Source organism: Oryctolagus cuniculus, chromosome 5 (genome assembly GCF_964237555.1).
Source record: "Oryctolagus cuniculus chromosome 5, mOryCun1.1, whole genome shotgun sequence".
In the NCBI taxonomy this organism is placed as follows: domain Eukaryota; kingdom Metazoa; phylum Chordata; class Mammalia; order Lagomorpha; family Leporidae; genus Oryctolagus; species Oryctolagus cuniculus.
In genome coordinates, this window is record NC_091436.1 from 138310767 (window position 1) to 138335560 (window position 24794).

General features: G+C 48.6%; 1 protein-coding gene and 1 pseudogene across 1 annotated transcript; both read right to left on the reverse strand.

Annotated features, from left to right (window-relative positions):
- Nucleotides 1–999: 999 nt before the first annotated feature.
- Nucleotides 1000–17787, reverse strand: LOC108175829 (butyrophilin-like protein 1). The gene is made up of 10 exons (XM_070074806.1): nt 17598–17787; nt 17106–17228; nt 15256–15603; nt 11347–11628; nt 11036–11236; nt 10767–10787; nt 10650–10676; nt 9259–9285; nt 3581–3607; nt 1000–3232 (listed from the first exon to the last, which is right to left on the reverse strand). The coding sequence occupies exons 1-10, from the start codon at nt 17734–17736 to the stop codon at nt 2595–2597; spliced, it is 1833 nt and encodes a 610-aa protein (XP_069930907.1). The 5' UTR covers nt 17737–17787; the 3' UTR covers nt 1000–2594.
- LOC127488383 (ankyrin repeat domain-containing protein 42 pseudogene) lies at nt 5753–6832 on the reverse strand (annotated as a pseudogene).
- Nucleotides 17788–24794: the final 7007 nt, after the last annotated feature.

The following is a 24794-nucleotide window of genomic DNA, read 5'->3' on the forward strand; positions in this document are numbered from 1 at the left end:
CCCAGTGTGGGCATTCAGAGAGTGAAAAGGGGTGGGTGCACTCTTTCTCTCTCTCTCTTTCTCTCTCTCAAATAAATAAATAAAAAAGAAGGAAAAAGGATGGAAGCATTTCCACTACCTACAGTATGTTAAAAATCATAATACATTTAATATACATTGTGTTAACTATTTTTATGGCTTAGATATTTATTGAAAGAATTTGAAAGTACTAGAAATAACTAAGATGAATGGTGTGGTGAAATGAGAAGGCCATGCCAAGATGGCCTCTGGCAACAGAAACTGCCTGGCAACAGGTTGTGATTGGATGGTTTCAGAAACTACATGACAGCAGAGTCTGCCTGCAACAGGCTGTGATTGGATGGCTTCAGAAACTGCCTGGCAACAGGGTATGATTGGTTAGGGCATAGATGCCCTTTGACGGGATTGGGTGCCTTGGCTATATAAGCCGCTGTAACAACTGAAATAAATGAGTCTGCAGGCTGCTTGCCTCAGGCCTGCTTTCACCTGACTCCCAGGGTCTGTGTGGTGACTCTGCGCCTCTTGCCCCCACCATGCTCCTCCTCCCAGAAACGAATCCACAGCAACATCTATGACCTGCCTATTAACACGGAAGTAAAATATCACCCCCAACACCATTAGGGGTAATATATATTAGGTAAGAAATGGTTGGTGGCTGAGTGAACAGTAGCCATGTTATAGCAGCTGGGCCTTGGTCCTGCTGAGCTAGGAGGGGGAGGATTGGTTGTTTTCTGCCCTCTGGCTGGAGCTTATCCTGTCCTAAGGTATTTCTTGCAGAAAACCTGACCTGGGCCATGGCACTGCCTCCTCAGCCCATATAGGCACTCCATGTCCTTGCTGCTCCATTTCCAAGTCAGCTCGCTGCTAATGCAACTGGGAAAGCAGCAGAAGATGGCCCAAGTTACAGTAAGGAAATGCAAGAAGCGGAATAACTTTATAAAGACAAAAGGTTTATTTTGGCTCCTGGTTCTGGAAATTCAAAATCCAAACAGCACAACACAGACTTTTGCAAGGGCCCGTTTTCTCCATCGTATGACAGCAGGAAGCCATGTTTCTCTCTAAATCTGTGTGCTCTTTCTCAATCCCCCTGCTGAACCCACCAGCATTAAGCCATGTGGGCATGACCTAAGGATCTGTCCCAACTGAATCCCTGCACAAAGGCCTCCCCTCTACACACAATGATGGGGTGAAGTTTCCACTCCCTCAGCATCATCAACAGGAGACTCTGGGCCTGAACGGCTGCCTGAGTTCCAGAACACAGATACCCACACCACAGTGGCTACTGTGGTTATTCCTCTAATTGCTCCCCAAGCCAGCACTGATGTTTCTGACTCCTTCTTTACTTCCCATTCCGCGTCTTCTCACCCTCAGCCAGAATGACAGCTCAACAGAGATCTTCTTTATTTTTATTTTTTCATGTTATTTGAAATGAGGACAGAGCTCTCCCATCCTCTGGTTCCTTCTCCAAATGTGCAAAACAGCAGACTGGACAAGGCTGGAGATGGACGGGGGGACTCCATCCAGGTGTCTCACATGGGTGGCAGGAACCCACGTATCTCAGCCATCACTGCCTCCTCCCCGAGTGTGCATGAGCAGGAAGCCAGAATCAGGACTGGACCCAGGCCCTCCACTATGGGATGAGGGAGTCCAGTCAGCCTCCTGCACCAGGTGCCCTGCCCTGGTCAGAGCTCTGTGTCTGGGGCAGTGAGCACATCTCTGTGTTTGAAGATTCTGAGGCCTCAGTGCTCCTGCTGCTTTTTGTTTGCTAAGGATTTCCCCTCCATCTGACAGTTGGACTTGGCAGCACTGAGGGACAATGCACTGATTAACCAGAACCATGCGCATGGACACAGGGTTCTGCAGTTGGACTTGTATCTGAACATTCTCTCCTTCACTGTCCTCACATTCAGGGATTTACTGCTTACCCTGCCAGCAGCTCTCTTGTTTTCACAGCTACAGTGTTGACCCAAGAGGGGAATCCAGGCTCTCATACCTAGATTCCCTGAATTAACACAGAACAGTATATTCACTGGTAATAGACATTTACTGATGCGTGGAAAACATGCGTGTTTTCTCCATTACAGAAAGGGAAATACACAAAGTGGATCGCAATGTTCCTTTCCATTATGAGTCTGTCAGTCATTCGTGTCTGTGAAAATTTTTGGGTGGCAAACTATTATCATCACATGGGGCAAATCCTCCCAGGATACAGTGGGGACCACCGTCCTCTCCTTCCCTATGCTCAGATTCAAGCTGGATAATTCAACTCCCCTGAGTTGGGCACAGTAACACAGCCCTCAGTCCCATCACATCAAAAGAGAATTTAAAACCCAGGAAAGACTTTAATACCAATAACAATAATTTCATAGTAATTTTCAGTCTGTCCTAAACCAGTACAAAAACACCAACTTTTATATTCTGTCTTAGAACATGGCACATGAAGCAACTATTCCGATAACCATAAGGGGAGACATTTCAGAGCTGCCCAAGACTTGGCCCAGAGGCTTTGTCCCTGAACCTGCAGCCCCAGCAAGAGTCTCACTGAGGAGTCAGGGCAGTGAGGGCCCCTGTGGGGCTCAGGGCAGCAATGGAGACTCAGCCCCTGGGGGAGCTCCATCAACTCCAGAGCCTGAGCTGAGCCCCTCCCCTGGGGGCCTCACAGCCTCCTCCAAAGGAGACTTGCTAAGGGGCACAGGGAGCCCCTCAGGCCCCCCCTCTGTGGGGCAGATGCTCAGGGTCACATAACCCTCAAGCATGAAGTATGGATAGAGGGTTCCAGAGAAAGAAGCTGGGGGGAATGAGAAAATGTGGGAACCGTCAGTCATGTTGTAGAAGGAGACGTCCCCCTCACTGTAGTCCAGGAAAATCCCCACCCTGCGGGGATACTTCCTAAGGGATAGAGCCTGCAGCGATTTAGTCCAGGCAAGGTAGTTATTGTAATAGCACTCCACAACCCAAAACCCCTCATCTGGGGACTGTGTAGTCCAGCCTGTGCTTGTCATGTGGTCCCTACAGAGCCCCAGAGCCCAGTTGCAGCCCTCACCACTCCTGATCTCCACCTCCCAGTAACATCTTCCTGACATGATGCCCTCAAGGCCCAACACACTGTAGCGGTCATCCAAGTCCACACCAGTGTAATTCCAGGTCACACTCTTCTTTTCAGGAGAGACGGCAAGGTTGACATGAGCCGAATCTGGATTCAGAGTGACAGACCCTGCAGGGAGAGTTTGCAGTCATACAAGGCCACTTCCGGCCCCACAACAAGAATGCACAACCAAACGCAGACCCACCTAGCTGCATGGGGTGAGCAAGGCCCTGAAATAAGGGTCCTGGGACACAAGCACTTGGCCTCCAAGCAGGAGGAGGAAACAGGAGACCTCTCCGAGGGTCACAGGTGTCACAGAGAACTTGAAGACCAGCCTGGCTTTGTTCCTGTCACTTCAGCCCCCACCCCACCACCACTGATGGTGCCAGCATCTGTACCAGCACAGAGAACTGAAGGAGAGGCCAGAGCCCTGGGGGCCACAGGAGGAGCACCCAGAAAGAACACAAAGTCACTCACAGGCCTGGAACCATTCCTTCCGCCAGTCTACAAGAGAACAGACATTACGTATCAGGGGTCTTCACAGACTGCACAGGTCAGCCTAGCTCCTGCTCTTCTGAAACAGTGATGGGGGAAATGTGTGGGAGACATTCAGCTGATGGACTGTGTCCTGCACACACACACACAGCAGTCTGTTCCCCCAAGCCATAAAGCTTAACACCAGAGACTGAGAGGCTGGCCACTGACCATACAGAAAAGGCATTTCCCAGATTTTACTCCCAAATTATGATTCTCAGGTTCCTAGACACAATCATCATGGAGCTAGGTTTTCCTAGAATGAATTGAGCAGATCAAAATTTCCAGAACTTGGCCAGAGCTGCGGCTCACTAGGCTAATCCTCCACCTTGCGGCACCGGCACACGGGGTTCTAGTCCCGGTCGGGGCGCCGGATTCTGTCCCGGTTGCCCCTCTTCCAGGCCAGCTCTCTGCTGTGGCCAGGGAGTGCAGTGGAGGATGGCCCAAGTACTTGGGCCCTGCACCCCATGGGAGACTAGGATAAGTACCTGGCTCCTGCCATCGGATCAGCGCAGTGCGCCGGCCGCAGTGTGCCGGCCTCGGCGGCCATTGGAGGGTGAACCAACAGCAAAGGAAGACCTTTCTCTCTGTCTCTCTCTCTCACTGTCCACTCTGCCTGCCAAAAAAAAATTCCAGAACCTCCATTTATATCAGAAGCACTGATTGAGCTGAACTTGCAGGTTGCCTGTACCCACAGGTGGAGAGAGGCGGCTACAACTGGCTGATATGAACCTGGAGGATGATTCTAGAGATATCAGTGTGCTAATTCCTAGAAGCTATGACTCAGTCACCTAACAGGAAAGGGAGCTTTGCAGGTGGGATAAAGGTTAAGTACCTAAAAGTAGTATAATTCACTCGATGATCCAGGTGAGCCCAATCTAATCATGGGAACCCTGAAAGCACAGAACCTGCCAACCTGTGTGTGCCAGAGAAGTTTATATGAGGAGCTGACCAGAGTCTGACAGATGCCTACATATCTGGCTTCAAGACAGAGGAATGGGGCATGAACTTAGGTGTGCAAGTTGATTCCGATGTGGGAGAAACAAGAGTCAGCATAGGGACTGCAGACTTGCAAGTGTTGTAGCTCAGTGAGACCTGTCTCCGACTTCTGACCCTCAGAGCTGTAAGACAGTCAATGTGTGGTAGAAGCCACCAAGGCTGAGGTCTTCTTATGGCAACAGACAGACACCTGCTGTGATCACAGGTGCTCAGGAGCTACGCCCAGCATGGAGGAGGGGAACTGGCAGGAGAAGGTGTCTGGAGAGAGCATGAGGGCTCCTGTCACCTGCACAGGAAAAATCATCGCCCAGAAATTCCCACACACTGTGGTGGGACATGGACCCAGAGGAGCCCAGAGAACCAGTGGGCAAGGGAAGGTCTGGATAGGAGGAAAGGCCACACAGTGCATCAATTTCCCATTCAAAACCAAGTCACCCAGACCATGAACTCTAATGTCATGGAGCATAGTCACCAACAATGTCCCCAATGATGACACAGGGCCTGTCCCTGCCCTTCCTCAGCTGACCACACAGGTGCTGAAGGACCAGCTGAGCTCCGCCTCCCCAGCATAAGTATCTGGAAGCACTAAAAGAAGAGCACAGGAACCCTCTCCCTAACCTCCCCAAGGCCTCTGCATCTCCTCCACCTCCATGCTCATTCCTGGGGAGGAGAGAGGCAGGTGCTGACCAAAGCAAAGGCTCCATCCACAGTCAGAGTCTGAGGAGTCTTCAGGGAGAGAGCTTTAACCTGCCTCGCACAGGCAAGGCAGTGTGGGAGCAGTGGACACAGGCACAGGATTAGAAGATTGACAGTAATAGTAAAATGCATTTCTCCTGTCTATGTGGTGATAGTTTGTGACCCGCATCCACTCCTGCACAGGTGTAGTCATAGAAATTGGCATTGCCATCTTAGTTGATTTTCAGGATAGGAAACAAAATCACATAAAATGGTGGGGCTGGTCCATGTGACCTCTGGAAGAGAGTGAACACTTCATTTACTTCTTTTTCACTAAGACATTAGTTGTCAAATTAACAGCTTTAACTTTTCTTTTCTTACCTGTCTCATGTGTCTATGGTTATTCACAGCAATTTCCAAAGGTGTTCAATTCTACAATTTTCTTATAAATGTTAATTCTGGTATCTGCTTTATACAATTCAATGAAACATTAACCATCCTTGGCATCAGTGCTTCCCTCAACCTCGTGTGTTATAAAAATCTCATATCAATCTCATTCACATCCTATATATCATATTTCAGTAGCCCCTTTAATGTCACTGCTGCCAGATGGGCAAACCTCGTGGCCACATCACTGGGTCCCCTGCTTTGTGGTGATGTCACTGTCTGCCCCTCTGTAATGAACCACTGCAGACTCTGTGTGACCTTGTGCAGCAGCTTTAAGCACAGCAGTTGATCCACCATCATCACACTCACTCACATGGATTACTCCAACCTCTGCAGATTTCTTCAGCATTTCCACATCACCCTTAAAGGCAGCCACAGGACCCAGAAATGCTAAGGTTTCCTGATCTTCCTCATCATTTCCTTCATACTCAGTCCCCTGGATAAACTGTAAATGTTCTGCTTAAGGAACCTCTGTGCCAGCTCTGCTACATTTTCTCCATTATCCTTGAAGGCTTTTAAAGTTTGTGCTCCTCTGCTCGTTCTACTGAGTAGGAATTTGAAGCAGTGAAGGTGGCCTTCCAGGGCTGCTAATGAACTGGAAGGTTTCCATTGTGGCCCCCAGATTCTATGCTACATCCCCACTTAACAAGAAGCTGTAAGCAGCCAAGTCCCCCATGAAAAGTGGCCTCATGTACAGGTCTCTGTTCTCTCTTCAGTCACCCTGGGATCCTGGTCACCTTTGCTTAGGAGCTTGAGAACCTTCCCAAAATATGAGCTGACACGAAGGACCCAATGCCTGTGAATTTCTTGGCACTACCAAACTTTGGAGAGGAGGATAGTAGGGAAGGAGAATTGTCTGATTTATTTAGAACAAGTAAATTACTTTGCCAGTCATATAAGAGATTTTAAGTGTTGGGACGAGATAGCCAGCCTACCAAATGCTATTCCATCTTTAAGAGTATATATTGTCAGTAATGAACAGGAGTCCCTCACACTCCACTTTGGAGCATATTTGTGAAGTGAAAGAGCATCCATGAGTTGCAGTGGGATGTGAAGGTCTGCATCCACGGTCATCTTGAGCTGCTGGGTTTGCTCCATTGATCATAAGAGCCTACACACAAGCATCCTGACCTCTGGGTGCAGCTATGTGGGCTGCCGTCCAACCTCTTATAGTTCCTTGTGTGATATCAGCTCCACACCAGAGTTAGCTCAGCTCTGGACTCTAACTTCCTTCCATTGTAGACTGAGGAGGGAGCACCGATGGCTGAAGGATTGAAGGAATGAACCAGGGGATGAAAGGACTTGCTCTCTCTCTCTCTCTCTCAAATTTTAATATGCTTTAATTTAGATTTTTCCTGAAATTTGTCCACAAGGTATCAGGAATCAATTCTGTCTCACACACCCAAGCCCTGTAAACCCTCCACACACTTCTACATTTCAACACCAGGGCTGGGCCTTCAGCCGCTGCAGTCACTCTGAGCCACCTGCACAGCACTCACTCTCTCCCTCATCTCCTCTTCTCTTCCCCACACGTTCTTTTCTCACATGGTATGCTTGCCGTCCTTTTTCTAGGTAGCAATTTCTACTTTTCTATGTTTCTCCTTTTCCAGTCTTTATATATCATCTCTAAAGAATCAAACAGGGGCCTGAGCTGTTAACGAATACAGTGAATACAGCATTCTTCTGAGGTGTGAGAAAATGGTAATGAACAATCACATATTACATTTTTTGTTCTTGTAAACACACACACACACGTACACACACACCCCTACTCAGGGGCAAGGATTCGGTCTTCCAGCAAAGGCAGGCGCTAAGACATATGCAATTGATGTCAGAGTGCCTGGGTTTGAATCACAGCTCCAGCTCCTAATTCCATCTTCTGGCCAAAGCACATCCTTGGAAGCAGTAAGTGATGCATCAATTTGGGTTCCTGCCAATCACGTGGGAGAACAAGATTGGTTTCCAGCTCCTGACATTGGCTCCAGCACAGTTCAAAACTTCCCAGGCCATTGCAGGTATCTGGGGAATGGAACAGCCAATGAGAGTTTCTCTCTCTCTCTCTCTCTCTCTCTCTCTCCCTCCCTCCCTCCCTCCCTCTTTCTCTTTTTTCCTCTCTCCTTCTCTCCCTCTCTCCCTTCCTCCCTCTCTCACTCTTACTCAAAAAAACATATTTTTTAAAAACATGGCAAGTATTTTGCTTAGTGATTAAAACACTAGCACCCACACTGAAGAATCTGGGTCAATCCCCAGCTCAGGCTACAGACTCCAGCCTCTGGCCAATGGAGACCCTAATGCAGCACTGAGGGGCTGAGTTGCTGACATGCATGTGGGAACCTGGACTGAGATCTCAGCTTCTGGCTTTGGCCTTGCCTAGCCATGGTTGTTGCTAGCAGCTAGGGAGCAAAATAGGAGACTGAATATCTCTTGCTCTTGCTCTCACTCTCTGCATGTGAAATACATTTTGTAAAAGAATTCTTTTTTTTATCTGAAAAGCAGAATTACAAATAAAGAGAGAGAGAAACACACACACACACACACACACATACACGGCAAGGGTGGGGGGATCGTTCATCCTCTGGTTCACCTCCATAATGGCCACAATGGCCAGAACTGGGCTGATTCAATGCCAGGAGCCAAGATCTTATCTGGTCTTGCACATGGGTGAAGAGGCCTAACTACTTTGGGCCCCTTTCCCAGGTACATCTGCCAGGAGCTGGATCAGAAATGGAGTAGTTGGGACTCGAACCTGTGTCCACAGGGGATTTTGGCACTGCAGATGGTGGCTTAACTTTATACACCACAGCAACATCCCAAGTCAAATAAATTTAAAGTTTTCTATTCTTCCTCAGAGTACACAAATGTTGCACACAATTTCAGATGTATCAGAGAACCCAACCCAGGAATTTCTCCATAAGCATGCCAGATGATCCTTCTCTAATTTAGAACATTTACTAGAGTAACTAATTCTCAGCAACCACTAGCAGTTAGAGGAAGAAACCCAGCCTGGACAGTGGTCAGAGCACGAAGAAGCATAGAAGACCACATTCCAGGGCCAGGAGGACCAAAGTGGGCCTTAAAGGGAGGAATTTGGGGGTAAGAAGGACATAGATCTCATTCCCCTCTTAGTAAACTCTGGGTCCTGAGCAGCATAATTCCCAGAGTATTCAGGAGACCGGCGCTTCCTGAACTACACAGTTGTTGTCCTGCTGCAGGCTTTCCTCACACCTGACTCTCTGTGGTCACCCCGCCAATGACAAGGGTCAGTTGAACAAAAGGATTAAGAAGGTGTCGTTAACCCTAACCATGATATGCAGAGGACAAAGGGCCCAGAATGGAAGCAGAGCTGTGGTCCCATGGAGGAGCCCCTGCAGTTTTCCTTGGAGGCTACAACACTGATAAGGAGAGCAGGACACCCAGCCCATCTGGAGTTGAGTCCACAGGTAGAGAAGGGGCAGGGCAGAGGCAGGGCAGGGAGGCAGAGGAGCCATCAGGTCACTTACCAGCATACAGCTGCGCCTTCCTCCAGGCTGAAAGGAAACACACCCTGGTGAGACCACAGCCACACCACCTGCTCAGCCCTCACCTGCCCTCTGTGCTGAAGGTCAGACTCTGCAGGAGGAGAGAGGCTGCACAGGAGGGGCCTCCTGCAGGTGCAGACAGCAGAAGATTGTGGGAAACTCCCTGACCACAGATCAGGAAGCCTGCAGGAGAGCTGAGTTGCACCCTGCCCCACTGCTGGTGACTTTTGGGTGTCAGCTCTCTGCCCTGTGCTTCAAAACCCACAAAGACTCCTGTGTTCCTGGCTCCTAGCTGCTGTTGGTCAGGACCGAAAACTATCTGTGTGAAAATAGTGTGAGAAAAAAGGAATTTACTCCATGTTGATAGTAGTTAATTAATGTATAGCATTTCCTGGCAGGGAAACTAAAGGAGGAAGAAGAAATAACATGGATATGAGGCCAACTCCAGAGTCTAAGGGGCCAAACATTCCCTGAAAAAATATTTCTTAAAAAAAGATATATTTATTAATTTGAAAGGAAGAATTACAGTGAGGGAGAGGGAGAGAAAGAGAGAATCCTCCATCCATTGGTTTTCTCCCCAAATGGCCTCAAAGCCAGGGCTGGACCAGGGCAAAGCAAAAACCAGGAGCATATTCCTGGTTTTTCAAGTGAGTACAGGAGCCCGAGTACTTAGGCCATCTCCACTGCTTTCCTAGGAACATTAAAAGGTAGTTGGAAGAAGTGGAGCAGCCAGGACATAAATCGGCCCTCATCTGGGATGCCTGAATTGCAGACAGATGTTTAACAGCTATACCACAACAACTCTAGAATACAATACTCTAGAGAAAGCATTCCTGCTCTGAGAAGCACTCAGTTCATCCCATCACATCTCCACACCTGGTGAGCAGCCATGTCTTCTGACATTCATTTTACACAAGCACCTTTGAGGAGCAGGATAGGAATGATGCCACCTGGGTGGTGTCTTAGAAGGGAGAGAGGGGGCAGAAGTCACACCCCCAAACTCAATGACCTCATTTGATTCTCTCCCTCCTGTCTTGAACTCTCACAGCTTCTGGCATATGACTTTGATACAGTCAAGAGCTAAAGCTTTGGAGGATAAACACTAACAATTCTCATATAGGGCACAGGCCTGGACTGGAGAGAAACCCAGTACGCGGGCAGACTCCATGCCCATCATTGCACACACGTCTTGAAGCACAGACTGCAAACAGTCACCCAGATGTGAGAGAGCCCAGGGAGCAGGGTTCCGCCACCACCACTGCCACTGCTGCACCCAATGAGTGGTCCACATGTCTGTGCCTGGACAGAGACAAGGAGGGGACAGCTGGGCACAGGGGGACAGGAGACCACGGGACATCTGGAGAGTCACTCACCAGCCAGGTAAGCTGTCTTCCTCTGATCTGAAAAGCAGCACAGGGAACAGGTGAGCTGAGACCCCGAGTGTCCTCCACAAAGGGACACGGTGAGTTCAGGAGGGGAGCAGAGCTTACCGAGTTCTGCCTGGAGCTCATCTGTAAGAGAGAAAAAACCTTGAACTTCTGTCCCCAAGAAAAGGAGACACAGTGAGCCTGGAGAACCCACAAGAAAGACCTCATCTGTATCCTAGAAAAGTTCTTACTCCAGACACACCCACAGCTCCAGCCTCCAGCTGTCCTGTCTGGGTCTCCACAGCCACCTGCCCTGGAGAGCAGAACCCACAGACTCATCTCCCAGCATCCTTCCTCTCAGCACCAGCTGCCCCCCCTGCCTGGCCTCCTACCTCTGGCCTTTAGTGCCTCCTCCTCTGCTCGCTGGTGCTTCTCCTTAGCCCGGCACAGCTTCTCCTGTTTCTGCCTCTCCTGCAGCTTTGCAGAGTGCTCTCTCCTGGTGAAGCAGCAAGCCCCAAAGAGCAGGAGCCCCAGCACCGTCAGGATCCCAGCAAAAGCTGCCTTCCAGGGAGAGGCCTGCGGGAAGAAGGGCTCTGGGGCCCAGGCAGAGACCCAGTCAGGGGAGCTCCCAGGCCCACCCCGCACACTCAGGGATGCCAGCACCACCTCCCAAGCCCTACCAGGAATGAGAAGCAGCACCGACCTGGGATGAACACGGCCATCGCCTTCTCCTGGCCCAGGATGGGATTGAGGACAGAGCAGCTCACACTCCCTGCAGAGCTGTCTCTCACCACCAGAGCCGCCTCCACGCTGAACAGCCCTGCTGCGTCCTGGGCATGGGCCTCAGAGAACTCCAGGAACTTCTTCCCGCTGAGGTCTGTCCACTGCACCTGGGGCTTCGGGAACCAGCCCGAGGCCTTGCACACCACGCGGACCCCGTCCTGCTCTGGCCCTTCGATGTGCACTTGAGGGGCAGAGCCCAGGCCTGCAAGAGGGGAGCTGTGGAGACCTTGGAGACCACTTGGCCCAGGGCCTCAGCAGGGTCTGGGTGTGGCACAGCCACAGGGGAGTCACTGTGTTCCATTCTGGAGATTCCATGGGAGGGCATGGCCTGAAGGAGGGAAAGAGCCCTGGGACCCATGGGGGCACAGAGTAGGGGGCTTTCTCCTCAACACTGCAGATGGGAAGACTGAGGCCCAGAGAAACCAGGAGCAGCAACCTGACCCCAGGACTCCATCCTGAACCTCTAATCTCCTCACCCCACTCCCTCCTGGGGCACCTGCTGTGATTCCCACTGCCTCTCTCTGTAAATCAATTCCAAATTTATACCAATGAATAATCCTGTCTCCCCAATCCCTTCTCTTATTCCCATACCCCTATGAGTTATCTCTGCCAGGTTTCCTTACAGACACTGAAACTCACAATTTCAGATCTGAGTTCACACCTGTGACTATGTGTGATAATTGAGTATTAAATACCCGTGTACTTTATCCTTCTTAAGGGGAGCTGACCTCCACCATGCTGTAGCTCCTTCACATTCTGGCTCTGAGGTTGGTCATGTGACTCACTCTGGCCAATGAGAGACCATTTCATGTGACTTAAGGAGAGGTTTGAAAAGCACTTGTGTCACTGGCTCTGCCTCTGCCATTGCTATAGGAAGGACAGGCCTGGGGCAGCCACTGTAGGATGAGACTCCTGGACTCTGCTGGTCACCCAGCCTCTCTGGGAGATGCTGTCCTAGGGCAGCCACAGTCAAGAATGGGAATACACCCAGGCATGGCCCACGTGGTGACCTCCCCAGCTGACTACAAGAACAATAAGTACTGAAGTAAGACCTCATTCTCCCTGGTGAAAATAAGAGAAATTCCCCTCTCCTCCATCTTCTCAGAGCGTTGACTTTAGAGCGCTGGGAACTGTGAATTCCTCTCCTCATGTGAAATATTATCATTAGAAAAGCAGATAGGCCTCTGGCCAGCTTACTGACCCAGGAATGTCTTCCTCAGGGACCTGAGGAAAATACATTGAAATGAAAACATTTTTATATGTTTTATGAATTTTTTATATATTTTACAAAGAAACAGTATTACTTCCTGCTCCTTTGTGGAATCATCAGGGCCTCACTTCAGTAAGTAAAATTTCTTTCTATTATAAAACTAGGACAAGCAGAGTTGGCGCTAGGTGTAGAACGTTAAGCCTCTGCCTGCAGTCCTGGCATCTCCTGTGGGCATACCTGTTGGAATCTTGGCTGTTCTACTTCTTCTTCTTCTTCTTCTTTTTCTTATTTTTTTGTGACAGGCAGAGTGGACAGTGAGAGAGAGAGACAGCGAGAAAGGTCTTCCTTTGCCGTTGGTTCACCCTCCAATGGCCGCCGCGGCTGGTGTGCTGCAGCCGGCGCACTGCGCTGATCCGATGGCAGGAGCCAGGTGCTTCTCCTGGTCTCCCATGGGGTGCAGGGCCCAAGCACTTGGGCCATCCTCCACTGCACTCCCTGGCCACAGCAGAGAGCTGGCCTGGAAGAGGGGCAACCGGGACAGAATCCGGTGCCCCGACTGGGACTAGAACCCGGTGTGCCGGTGCCGCAAGGCGGAGAATTAGTCTAGTGAGCCGCGGCGCCGGCCGGCTGTTCTACTTCTGATCCAGCTCCCTGCTGATGGTCCTAGAGAAGCAGCAGAAAATGGCCCAAATACATGGGTCCCTGCACTCATTAGGAGACCCAGAAGAAGCTCCTGGATCCTGGCTTCAGCCTGGCTCAAGCCTATTGCAGCCATTTGGGGAGTGAACCAGCAGATGGGAGAACAATTCTTTCTTTCTTTCTTTCTTTCTTTCTTTCTTTCTTTCTTTCTTTCTTTCTTTCTTTCTTTCTCTCTCTCTCTCTCTCTCTCTCTCTCTCTCTTTCTTTCTTTCTTTCTTTCTTTCTTTCTTTCTTTCTTTCTTTCTTTCCTATCTTTTTCTCTCTCTCTTTCTTTCTATCCCCCACCTTAGTCTCTCTGTATCTCTGCTTTTCAAATAAAATTAATAAATCTTTTTAAAAAATATAAGTTAAAGCCTATTAACTAAGATAGCTGGCCAATACAATTATTAGGTACATTTAGGGTGAGCTCTGTGTGGTAAGCAGGTATTATATTGACTTCAAGTCTTCTTAGTTGAGGATTAATTGTTGTTTATTTTGAAAACATGGATGAAGGCATTTGGTGCAGCAGTTAGCACAATGAGATGCCCACATCCCGTATCTGAGTGCCTGGGTTCCAGTCCCTTCTTCTTCCAATGCAGCTTCCTGGATATGCACGCTGGGAACAAGCAGGTGCGGGACCAACTATTTGTGTCTCTGCTACCAACATGGGAGACTCAGGAGTTCTCGGATCTTGGCTTCACCTGGCCAAGCCTCAGCTATTTTAAGTATTTGGGGAGTGAATCTGTGGATAGAGGGCTCTTTGCCTCACTGTCGCTCTGTTACTTGCCTTTTGAATTAGAAAAAATGAATGAAACCTTTTTCACATTCTAGGCCACTTATTCAACAATTCTATACTTCAGGCTTCTGTTGACCCTCGTGTTTGGCCTTTTGTTACAGAATGAACAGCAAATCCACTGTGGCTGTCTGAGGTCACACAGTTGTCCTCTCCTCAGAACTGCTCTCCATGCTTCCCTCTGCTCACCTCCCACTCACCTCCTCCCAGTCACCTCAGTCAGTACTCCTGCCCCTGCTCTGTTTCAAGTTTCCCCTCCTCCATGCATACACCAACACAGCACACAGCACCTGCACTGGCCTGGGATCCTCCTTGCACCCTTCCTCCTGCCTCCCCCCAAACCCCAGGATCTGTGCCCCTCATACACCACATACCCAGTGCAAGGACTACTTGGTTCACTGTGAATGGCCATGGTTGCTACGTTGTGTGTGACCCCTGCCTGCTCACATTCCAGTCCACAGGGAGATCTTGGGATTTTACCACAGTACACTTAAGCCAGCACAAGTGTCTATGCCGAATGACCTTTTCCTGGTCAGTGTGGGCAGTTTAGTCCAGGAATATCTACCTCTTTATTGAAGTCCTACTGGCACTTCCTGCATCCCCACATCACTACCCCCACTCCGAGCACACCAGACTGGCTCCCATGCCAAGGGTTTCTCTCTGGGTGTCTCACTGCACTGAACTCTGTGTCCCTAGATATCCACTTGGTGAGACAGCTACTTCCTTTGAGCTCTGCTGAGATCAACAACCAGGCCCCACTGGATCCCTGTGTAACACCAGGGGCTACCCTCACTCCCCACCCCATTTCCTGATTCCTTCCACTTGTAATAATTGTCCTTCTGGTTTTTTATTTTTATTTAGCAATTATCCCCTTCAAACAGCATCCAATCAATCATTTATTTCACTTTTTCCATCTCAGCCTCTAGATTATAAACTACACAAGGCAAGAATCGGCTGCACTCATGAGTCCCTGGTACCCAAAACAAGGCATGGCACACATTAGGGCTCCATACACAAGATATATATTGAAGAAACAAATATTGAGCAACTGAGTTGCCTTTCCTGCACATATAAAATAATATGCTAAATATGTGAGTTTCCTCCCAAACCCCAAGGTCTAGATGCAGAATACAGATCAAGCCACCAACCTGCCACCTGCAGTTCTAGAATGCCCTCTGCATAGTGGCCTCCTTTCTGGAAGACGCAGGTGTACCTCCCATTGTCTGAAGCCTGGACTTGCTGGATGTGCATGGCAGCTTCCCCGATGGTTAAGAAATCCCTCACCAGCGAGGTCCGCCCTGCGTAATGGGGCATCTGCTCCTCGTACTCCTCCCGGTGGTTCCGATAGATGAACACCGCTTCTGAGAACTTGGTGTGGAACCACCGCAGCTCCATGTCCTCTGCGTTCATGGCTGGGACCAGGGAGCAGGGCAGAGTAGCCTCACCACCCAACATGGCCACAATGGGTTTTGAGGGGCCCATCACCAGGAACTCATCTGTGGATATAGAACAACTGAGAACTGAGACACAGGCTGAGGGGCAGAGACACACAGACCACGGGGGAAGAACAGGCAGACCGGGAACAGGTGCTGAAGAGGTGACCCCCAGGCTGAGGGACTGAGCAGTGATGACTCTGAATCTGGATGAGATCCTCAGACCACAGGTGGTGGCCCAGAAAGGATGTCACATACGCCCTCGTGAGCCTGGCCCCTGGCCCCAGGCTGTCCCATGAAGAAATTGCTACACAGGGAGTCTCCACCTTGAGCGTGCCCCAGAATCCACAGGACAGTTTGTAAAACCCAGATCACAAGTCCCACCCCCAGAACTCCTGACTCAGTCTGAGGTGGGCCCAAGAATGTCTAAGCATTTGTAAGCAGTCCCCAAGGAGCTGACTCTCTTGGTCCATGAACCTCCATGGCCCTAACCTGGCCTGGGGGAGGACAAGCCTGGAAACTGAGCACAGAGCACCCTGGGGACCTCCCTCAGAGCTCCTGGGTCACTCAGCCACACCAGGAAACTCCCCATTTTGACTCCTAAGTTTATTGTTTTTGTCTGTAATTTTCTCCTCTACTGAATTCAAGGTGCACTGAAGCATAAATTTCCCTTCTATCAGGTTAGGTCACCACTTGTGACACCAGCATCCCATTTTGGCACTGATTCATATCCCAGCTGTTCCATTCCCAATCTAACTCTCTGCTAATGCGCCTGGGAAAGCAGTGGAAGATGGCTTACGTGCCTGGGTCCTTGAACCCACATGGGAGACCCAGAGGAGGTTCCTGGCTCCTGGCTTCAGCCTGGCACAGACCCAGCCATTGCAGCCATTTGGGGAGTAGATCAGTGGATAGATCTGTCTGTATTGGCTTCTCTTTGTATGTAAATCTACCCTTCAAATAAATCAATAAATCTTCTTAAAATTAATTAATTAATTAAATACCCAAAAACCCTAGACCATTGTTAAGACCCCATATGGTCACTTTGTTGGTGAGTGACTATTATTAAATGTTTAATGACAAGAAATGGTTGGGGGAGCCTCATTGCCTTTCTAGAGCCTGCAGCCCCACAAATCTCATGCCATCCTGACTGAGAGGGCTGGGGACTCCACTCACTCCTTGAAGAAGACCTTGGGAGAGGCCGGCGCCACGGCTCAATAGGCTAATCCTCTGCCTAGCGGCGCCGGCACACCGGGTTCTAGTCCCGGTCAGGGTGCTGGATTCTGTCCTGGTTGCCCCTCTTCCAAGCCAGCTCTCTGTTGTGGCCCAGGAGTGCAGTGGAGGATGGCCCAAGTCCTTGGGCCCTGCACCCGCATGGGAGACCAGGAGAAGCACCTGGCTCCTGCCATCGGATCAGCGCGATGCGCCGGCCGCAGTGCACCGGCCGCGGCGGCCATTGGAGGGTGAACCAATGGCAAAAGGAAGACATTTCTCTCTGTCTCTCACTGTCCACTCTGCCTGTCAAAAAAAAAAAAAAGAGACCTTGGGAGGGACAGGGACAGACTCACCTGCAGAGCCCCACATGGGCAGCTGGGCGAGGAGAAGCAGGGAGGGGAGACTGCAGAGCAGAGAGGGGCGGCAGCCGTGCTCCATGTCCTCAGAACTGGGGAGAGAGGCGAGGAGGAGGAGGCCTGGGCCAGCAGACAGGTCAGCCCCAGAGCACCAGCAGGACAGGGTCCTCCCGTCAGCCCTCACAGCAGCAAAGCCTTCCCTACAGCCTCAGCACGCCAGCACCGTGGGGCCCACAGGATCCCGACAGCACAGACAGCTGGGCCGGGGCTCTACCAGCCCTTCTGGGGAGACTGCGGTGCCAGGGAACCCTCAGGGCAGCCTGGGGGGAAACAGCCCCCCCTCTTCCCACCCCAACTGAGTTCCTCTGCCTGGAAAATCAGGTCTCTTCTTTCTCAGCCCCAGGGCCCCACGGAGGAAACCAGGCCACTATGCACACAGTGCCCAGGACCACCCCACCAGGACAGAGGACCCTGATTCAGGCCACTCACCCTGAAGGACGACCACCTCCTGCTTCCTGCAGCTCTTTAACTCCAGTGGTGACCTGGGTGTCCCCTGAGAAGCGTCAGAGACAGACCCCTCCTCACCGAGCCTGTGCTGCCCGTCCCAGGGGCCCAGCACCTGTGGCATCTGTGGCTGTGGAGTTCACCTAAAGTTGACCCCACACCCAGCCTCTAACTCCAGGGGCCCAGGTCCTACCCCTAGGATCAGCAGGTGCCCAGGGCCAGTTCCTGCTGATTGGTGAATCCACACTCTCCACACTTGATGATAAGCACTTTCTGCATGAGCTAATGACCCAGGTGGGAGGCAGGGCCACAGAGAAGAGAAAATGAGCCTTGGTTAGAAAAAGTTCCCACACTCTGTTTGTAAGGAGGGAGAGGGGGCCGCTTTGATCGGGTTAAGGATGGGCTTGAGAGCCCCTCTGCTGGGCTCCCTGCATTCTCGGCCATTCTGGGTGACTTCACTGTTAGTGAGGTCCTTGGCCTTCCTGGGCTCAGTGTCCTGATCAGCAAATGGGGGAGGTAACAGCAGCCCCCTCCAGTGCAGGGAGGGGTCCATGCCTTTGTGTCGCTGCAGTCACCCTGTGAGGTTAGAACAGGGCCTGGTCCCAGCAGACACTGAGGAGCAGAAGTGAGAGAAGTGAGTAAAGGCTCAGTGCTCACTGCTGTCCTGGTCTCCCTGGACTGAGACATCCTCAGCCGCCCCCTCCCCTGCCCTGTGCCCCACCACACTCTCAGCCTCCTGCCCAGCCAGCTGCTCCTGCCTTCCTCCTCCTCCCCCACAGGCGTCTTCAAGCCAGCTTACCTGCTCCTCCTTCTTCCCAGCTGGGAAAGCTGTGACTTCCTGCAGGGTCTAACATTCAGCAGCTCCAGAAACTTCAGAGTCACCGAGACCCCAGCAGACTGCAAATCTCAGCACACAACCCCTGCTTCCAGGTCCAACGCTGGGGGACCAGGAATCCTCATCCAAAGGAGGCAGTGGGCTCCCAGGAGACCAGAGGAGCAGCAGAGCTGGCACAGTGCAGCAGCTTCTGCAGAGGCCCTGGCCCTGAGGCCCCACCAGGACCTCCCACCCAGAAGAGCCAGCCCCTGCGTCTCCTTCCACCATCTACAGTGAAAGCTTGCAGAAGCAGCCTGGGCAGGGAGTGCCCTGCCCTGTGGACCTCGCTCCCTGTTGTCAGCAGGAGCACAGGGCAGGAGACAGCACCACAGCTGCCCTGGGAGTGGCTGCAGCACAGCCTGCTTAGAGCTCACAGTGCCTCAGTCCCTCCCCCTCAGCCACCACCTGCCCTGCCCAGCAGGGAGACTTCCCCAGGCCCAGAGATGTTATGGAACTTTCAGGAAATCACAGAAGAAACTAACTTTCTGACCATGACTATTTAGTGTCAGGATCTGAGCTACACACAGTAGATTCCTGCAGCTCCTGTCACAGCTGGAAGCAGACGCAGTAGGACAGGAGCCCTGTGCCTCCTGATACCCAGGAACTTTTTAGAGGAGGCAGGGCCTGAACTGTAGAGACTCTCTCTCTCTCATTCCCCCAGCCCTCATTCCAGCCCTCACCCCATCCCTCCCATTCCCCTAGCCTCACCCTTTCCCCATCTGCAGACAACTCAGAGTCAGAAAGAGCTCCTAAGGGCCTTGGACTCTCAGCAGTTCCCATGATGACACTATCTGAATGCTGATCCCAGCCTGCAGCCCAGCCCTTGCCCTGACTATCAGAGAGGGAGTGCCCCGGCCAAGATCAGCTTTTCTGTAAGAAATACTTCCAAGACCAGATGTGCTGCAGCAGGAGGGCAGCAAATGACAACTCCCCCTCCCAGCTACCAGGGCCACAGCCCATCAGCTTTAACATGACTGCTGTTCACTAAGCACCAAGGGGTTCTTGCTTCGAGTATAAATTATCCTAAGCTATTGAATTAATATTTTATTTCCTGTTAAGAGATAGGTCATAACTCTTATCTTAGTTATTTCTAGTACTTTCAAAATAGCTTTTAATAAATACCTAAGCCATAAAACAACTGTTAACCCAAAGTATATTAAATGTATTAGGATTTTAGGGGCTGGCACTGTGGCCTAATGGGTAAAGCCGCTGCCTGCAGTGCCAAATCTCATATTGTGCTGGTTCAAGTCCTGGCTGCTCCACTTCTGATCCAGATTTTTGCTGATGGCCTCGAAAGGCAGTGGAGGATGGCCCAAGTGCTTGGGCCCCTGCACCCACATGAGAGACCTGGAAATCTGCTATATTCAGATCAGCCAAGCTCTGGCAAACACAGCTATTTAGGGCGTGTACTAGTGGCTGGAGGACCTCTCTCCTCTCTCTCTCTCTCTCTCTGTCTGCCTTGCTTGTCACTCTGCCTTTCAAATAAATAAATAAGCATTAAAATAAAAATAAAATAAATATATTTAATTTAAAAATATGATATTTGCAAACACAGCCAGGAACAAAAGGATGAAGCACAAAATGCCAGCCCTGCTGAGGGCTAAGAGGAGAAGGACCAGTCACAGCGGCTGCCTAGCCAAGGCGGGATCCATCACCCACAGGTAGCCGTCCTTGAAAAGCGAGCACTCCTGCATGGCCTGGAGCAGCTCCACTGGTCCACGGGCCTGGCTGGAAGCAGGGGCTGCTGGCCCTGCCCAAGCCCATGAACTGGCGCTTCCTGAAGCCTTCGTTGGCTTTCTGCTAGCGCCCAGCTCACCACCACTGCAGACGGAAGCCGGTGGCCTGGCTGCACCATTTCAAAGTTCTACTCTCATCTGTTCCTTTTTAGGCAAATGTTTGGGTTGGTATTATTTTTAAAATAAACATTCCTTTTTTTTTAACTTTTATTTAATGAATATAAATTTCCAAAGTACGGCTTATGGATTACAATGGCTTCCCCCCCATAACGTCCCTCCCACCCACAACCCTCCCCTTTCCCACTCCCTCTCCCCTTCCATTCACATCAAGATTCATTTTCGATTCTCTTAATATACAGAAGATCAGTTTAGCATACATTAAGTAAGGATTTCAACAGTTTCCTCCCACACAGAAACATAAAGTGAAAAATAATAGATGATTTTTTAAATGATGATGAAATCAGATCAGACCTATTGTCATGTTTAATCCCAGTGAGAGTCAAGTTGGGAATTAATAATTTCTTTCTTTCTTTCTTTCTTTTTTTTTTACAGAAGATCAGTTTAGTATACATTAAGTAAAGATTTCAACAGTTTACACCCCCATAGAAACACAAAGTGAAATATACTGTTTGAGTACTCGTTATAGCATTAAATCTCAATGTACAGCACATTAAGGACAGAGATCCTACATGAGGAGTAAGTGCACAGTGACTCCTGTTGTTGACTTTACAAATTGACACTCCTGATTATGGCATCAGTAATCTCCCTATGCACCAGTCATGAGTTTCCAAGGCTATGGAAGCCTTTTGAGTTCTCCGACTCTTATCTTGTTTAGACAAGGTCATAGTCAAAGTGGACATTCTCTCCTCCCTTCAGAGAAAGGTACCTCCTTCTTTGAAGACCTGTTCTTTCTGCTGGGATCTCAATCACAGAGATCTTTCATTTAGGTCTTTTTTTTTTTTGCCAGAGTGTCTTGGCTTTCCATGCCTGAAATACTCTCATGGGCTTTTCAGCCAGCTCCGAATGCCTTTAGGGCTGATTCTGAGGCCAGAGTGCTATTTAGGACATCTGCCATTCTATGAGTCTGCTGTGTATCCTGCTTCCCATGTTGGATCACTCTCCCCTTTATTTATTCTATCGGTTAGTATTAGCAGGTACTAGACTTGTTTATGTGCTCCCTTTGACTCTTAGTCCTTTCATTATGATCAATTGTGAACTGAAATTAATCTCTTGGACTAGTGAGATGGCATTGGTACATGCCACCTTGATGGGATTGAATTGGAGTCCCCTGGTATGTTTCTAATGCTACCATTTGGGACAAGTCAGCTTGAGCATGTCCCAAATTGTACATCTCTTCCCTCTCTTATTCCCACTCTTATACTTAACAGGGATCACATTTCAGTTAAATTTCAACACTTAAGAATAACTGTGTGATAATTACAGAATTAAACCAGTCATATTAAGTAGAACAGACAAAAAAAACTACTAAGAGGGATAATGTATTAAGTTGTTCATTAACAGTCAGGGCTATGCTGATCCAGTCACCATTTCTCATAGTGTCCATTTCACTTCAGGAGGTTTCCTTTTTGGTGTTCAGTCAGTTGTCACCGATCAGGGGGAACATATGGTATTTGTCCCTTTGGGACTGGCTTATTTCACTCAGCATGATGTTTTCCAGATTCCTCCATTTTGTTGCAAATGACTGGATTTCATTGTTTCTGACTGCGGTATAGTATTATAACGAGAACATATCCCATAATTTCTTTTATATATATATATATATATATTGCTTTTATTTTTATTAAAGATTGTGAACCCATTTTCCTAATATTAAATATGTTATTACATCAGAATTTTAGCTGTTTCATAATATTGTTTTTTTTATTTTCTTTTTTTTATCTTTTATTTAATGAATATAAATTTCCAAAGTACGACTCATGTGTTACAATGGCTTCCCCCCCCATACCGTCCCTCCCACCCACAACCCCCCCCTTCCCACTCCCTCTCCCCCTCCATTCACGTCAAGATTCATTTTTGATTATCTTAATATACAGAAGATCAGCCTAGCATACCTTAAGTAAGTATTTCAACAGTTTGCTCCCACACAGAAACATAAAGTGAAAAATAATAGATGATTTTTTTTAAATGATGATGAAATCAGATCAGACCTATTGTCATGTTTAATCCCAGTGAGAGTCAAGTTGGGAATTGATAATTTTTTTTTTTTTTACAGAAGATCAGTTTAGTGTACATTAAGTAAAGATTTCAATCGTTTGCACCCCCATAAACACACAAAGTGAAATATACTGTTTGAGTACTCGTTATAGCATTAAGCCTCAGTGTACAGCACGTTAAGGACAGAGATCCTACATGAGGAGTAAGTGCACAGTGACTCCTGTTGTTGACTTTACAAATTGACACTCCTGTTTATGGCATCAGTAATCTCCCTATGCACGAGTTATGAGTTTCCAAGGCTATGGAAGCCCCTTGAGTTCTCCGACTCTTATCTTGTTTAGACACGGTCATAGTCAAAGTGGAGGTTCTCTCCTCCCTTCAGAGAAAGGCACCTCCCTCTTTGAAGACCTGTTCTTTCCACTGGGATCTCACTCACAGAGATCTTTTTGCCAGAGTGTCTTGGCTTTCCATGCCTGAAATACTCTCAATATCCCATAATTTCTTTATCCAGTCTACCGTTGATGGGCATTTAGGTTGGTTCCAGGTCTTGGCTATTGTGAATTGTGCTGCGATAAACATTAGGGTGCAGACCGCTTTTTTGTTTGCCGATTTAAATTCCTTTGGGTAAATTCCAAGGAGTGGGATGGCTGGGTCGAATGGTAGGGTTATATTCAGGTTTCTGAGGAATCTCCAGGCTGACTTCCATAGTGGCTTGACCAGTTTGCATTCCCACCAACAGTGGGTTAGTGTCCCTTTTTCCCCACATCCTCGCCAGCATCTGTTGTTGGTAGATTTCTGTATGTGAGCCATTCTAACTGGGGTGAGGTGAAACCTCATTGTGGTTTGGATTTGCATTTCCCTGATTGCTAGTGATCTTGAACATTTTTTCATGTGTCTGTTGGCCATTTGGATTTCCTCTTTTGATAAATGTCTATTGAGGTCCTTGGCCCATCTCTTAAGTGGGTTGTTTTGTTTTTGTAGAGTTTCTTGATCTCTTTGTAGATTCTGGTTTTTAATGCTTTATCTGTTGCATAGTTTGCAAATATTTTTTCCCATTCTGTCGGTTGTCTCTTCACTCTCCTGACTGTTTCTTTTGCAGTACAGAAACTTCTCAATTTGATGCAATCCCAATAGTTGATTTTGGCTCTGACTGCCTGTGTCTCCCGGGTCTTTTCCAGAAATTCTTTGCCTATGCCAATATCTTGAAGGGTTTCTCCAATGTTCTCTAATAACTTGATGGTGTCAGGTCGTAGATTTAGGTCTTTAATCCATGTTGAGTGGATTTTTGTGTAAAGTGTAAGGTAGGGGTCTTGCTTCATGCTTCTGCACGTGGAAATCCAGTTTTCCCAGCATCGTTTATTGAATAGACTGTCCTTGCTCCAGGAATTGGTTTTAGATCCTTAATCAAATATAAGTTGGCTGTAGATGTTTGGGTTGATTTCTGGTGTTTCAATTCTGTTCCATTGGTCTATCCATCTGTTTCTGTACCAGTACCATGCTGTTTTGATTACAACTGCCCTGTAGTATGTCCTGAAATCTGGTATTGTGATGCCTCCGGCTTTGTTTTTGTTGCACAAGATTGCTTTAGCTATTCGAGGTCTCTTGTGCCTCCATATGAATTTCAGCATCATTTTTTCTAGATCTGAGAAGAATGTCTTTGGTATCTTGATTAGGATTGCATTGAATCTATAAATTGCTTTTGGGAGAATGGACATTTTGATGATATTGATTCTTCCAATCCATGAGCAGGGAAGATTTTTCCATTTTTTGGTATCCTCTTCTATTTCCTTCTTTAAGATTTTGTAATTCTCATTGTAGAGATCTTTAACGTCCTTGGTTAAGTTTATTCCAAGGTATTTGATTGTTTTTGTAGCTATTGTGAATGGGATTGATCTTAGCAGTTCTTTCTCCACCATGGCATTGCTTGTGTATACAAAGGCTGTTGATTTTGTGCATTGATTTTATATCCTGCCACTTTGCCAAACTCCTCTATGAGTTCCAATAGTCTCTTAGTAGAGTTCTTTGGATCCTCTAAGCAAAGAATCATATCGTCTGCAAAGAGGGATAGTTTGACTTCTTCCTTCTCAATTTGTATTCCTTTAATTTCTTTTTCTTGTCTGATGGCTCTGGCTAAAACTTCCAGAACTATGTTAAATAGTAGTGGTGAGAGTGGGCATCCCTGTCTGGTGCCAGATCTCAGTGGAAATTCTTCCAACTTTTCCCCATTCAATAGGATGCTGGCCGTGGTTTTTTCATAAATTACTTTGATTATATTGAGGAATGTTCCTTCCATACCCAATTTGCTTAGAGTTCTCATCATTAACGGGTGTTGAATTTTATCGAATGTTTTCTCTACATCTATTGAGATAATCATATGGTTTTTCTTCTGCAGTCTGC

Bases quoted from the DNA above. Each gene is read 5' to 3' on its own strand.
- LOC108175829 (XM_070074806.1), bottom strand. From the start codon at position 17,736: ATGCCACAGGTGCTGGGCCCCTGGGACGGGCAGCACAGGCTCGGTGAG. The intron at 17,229-17,597 runs GTGAGTGGCCTG...CTGCTGGCCCAG, and splicing joins GGAGGTGGTCGTCCTTCAGG to GCCTCCTCCTCCTCGCCTCT. The intron at 3,608-9,258 runs GTAAGTGACCTG...GTTCTCTTGTAG, and splicing joins GAAGGCGCAGCTGTATGCTG to ACTGGCGGAAGGAATGGTTC.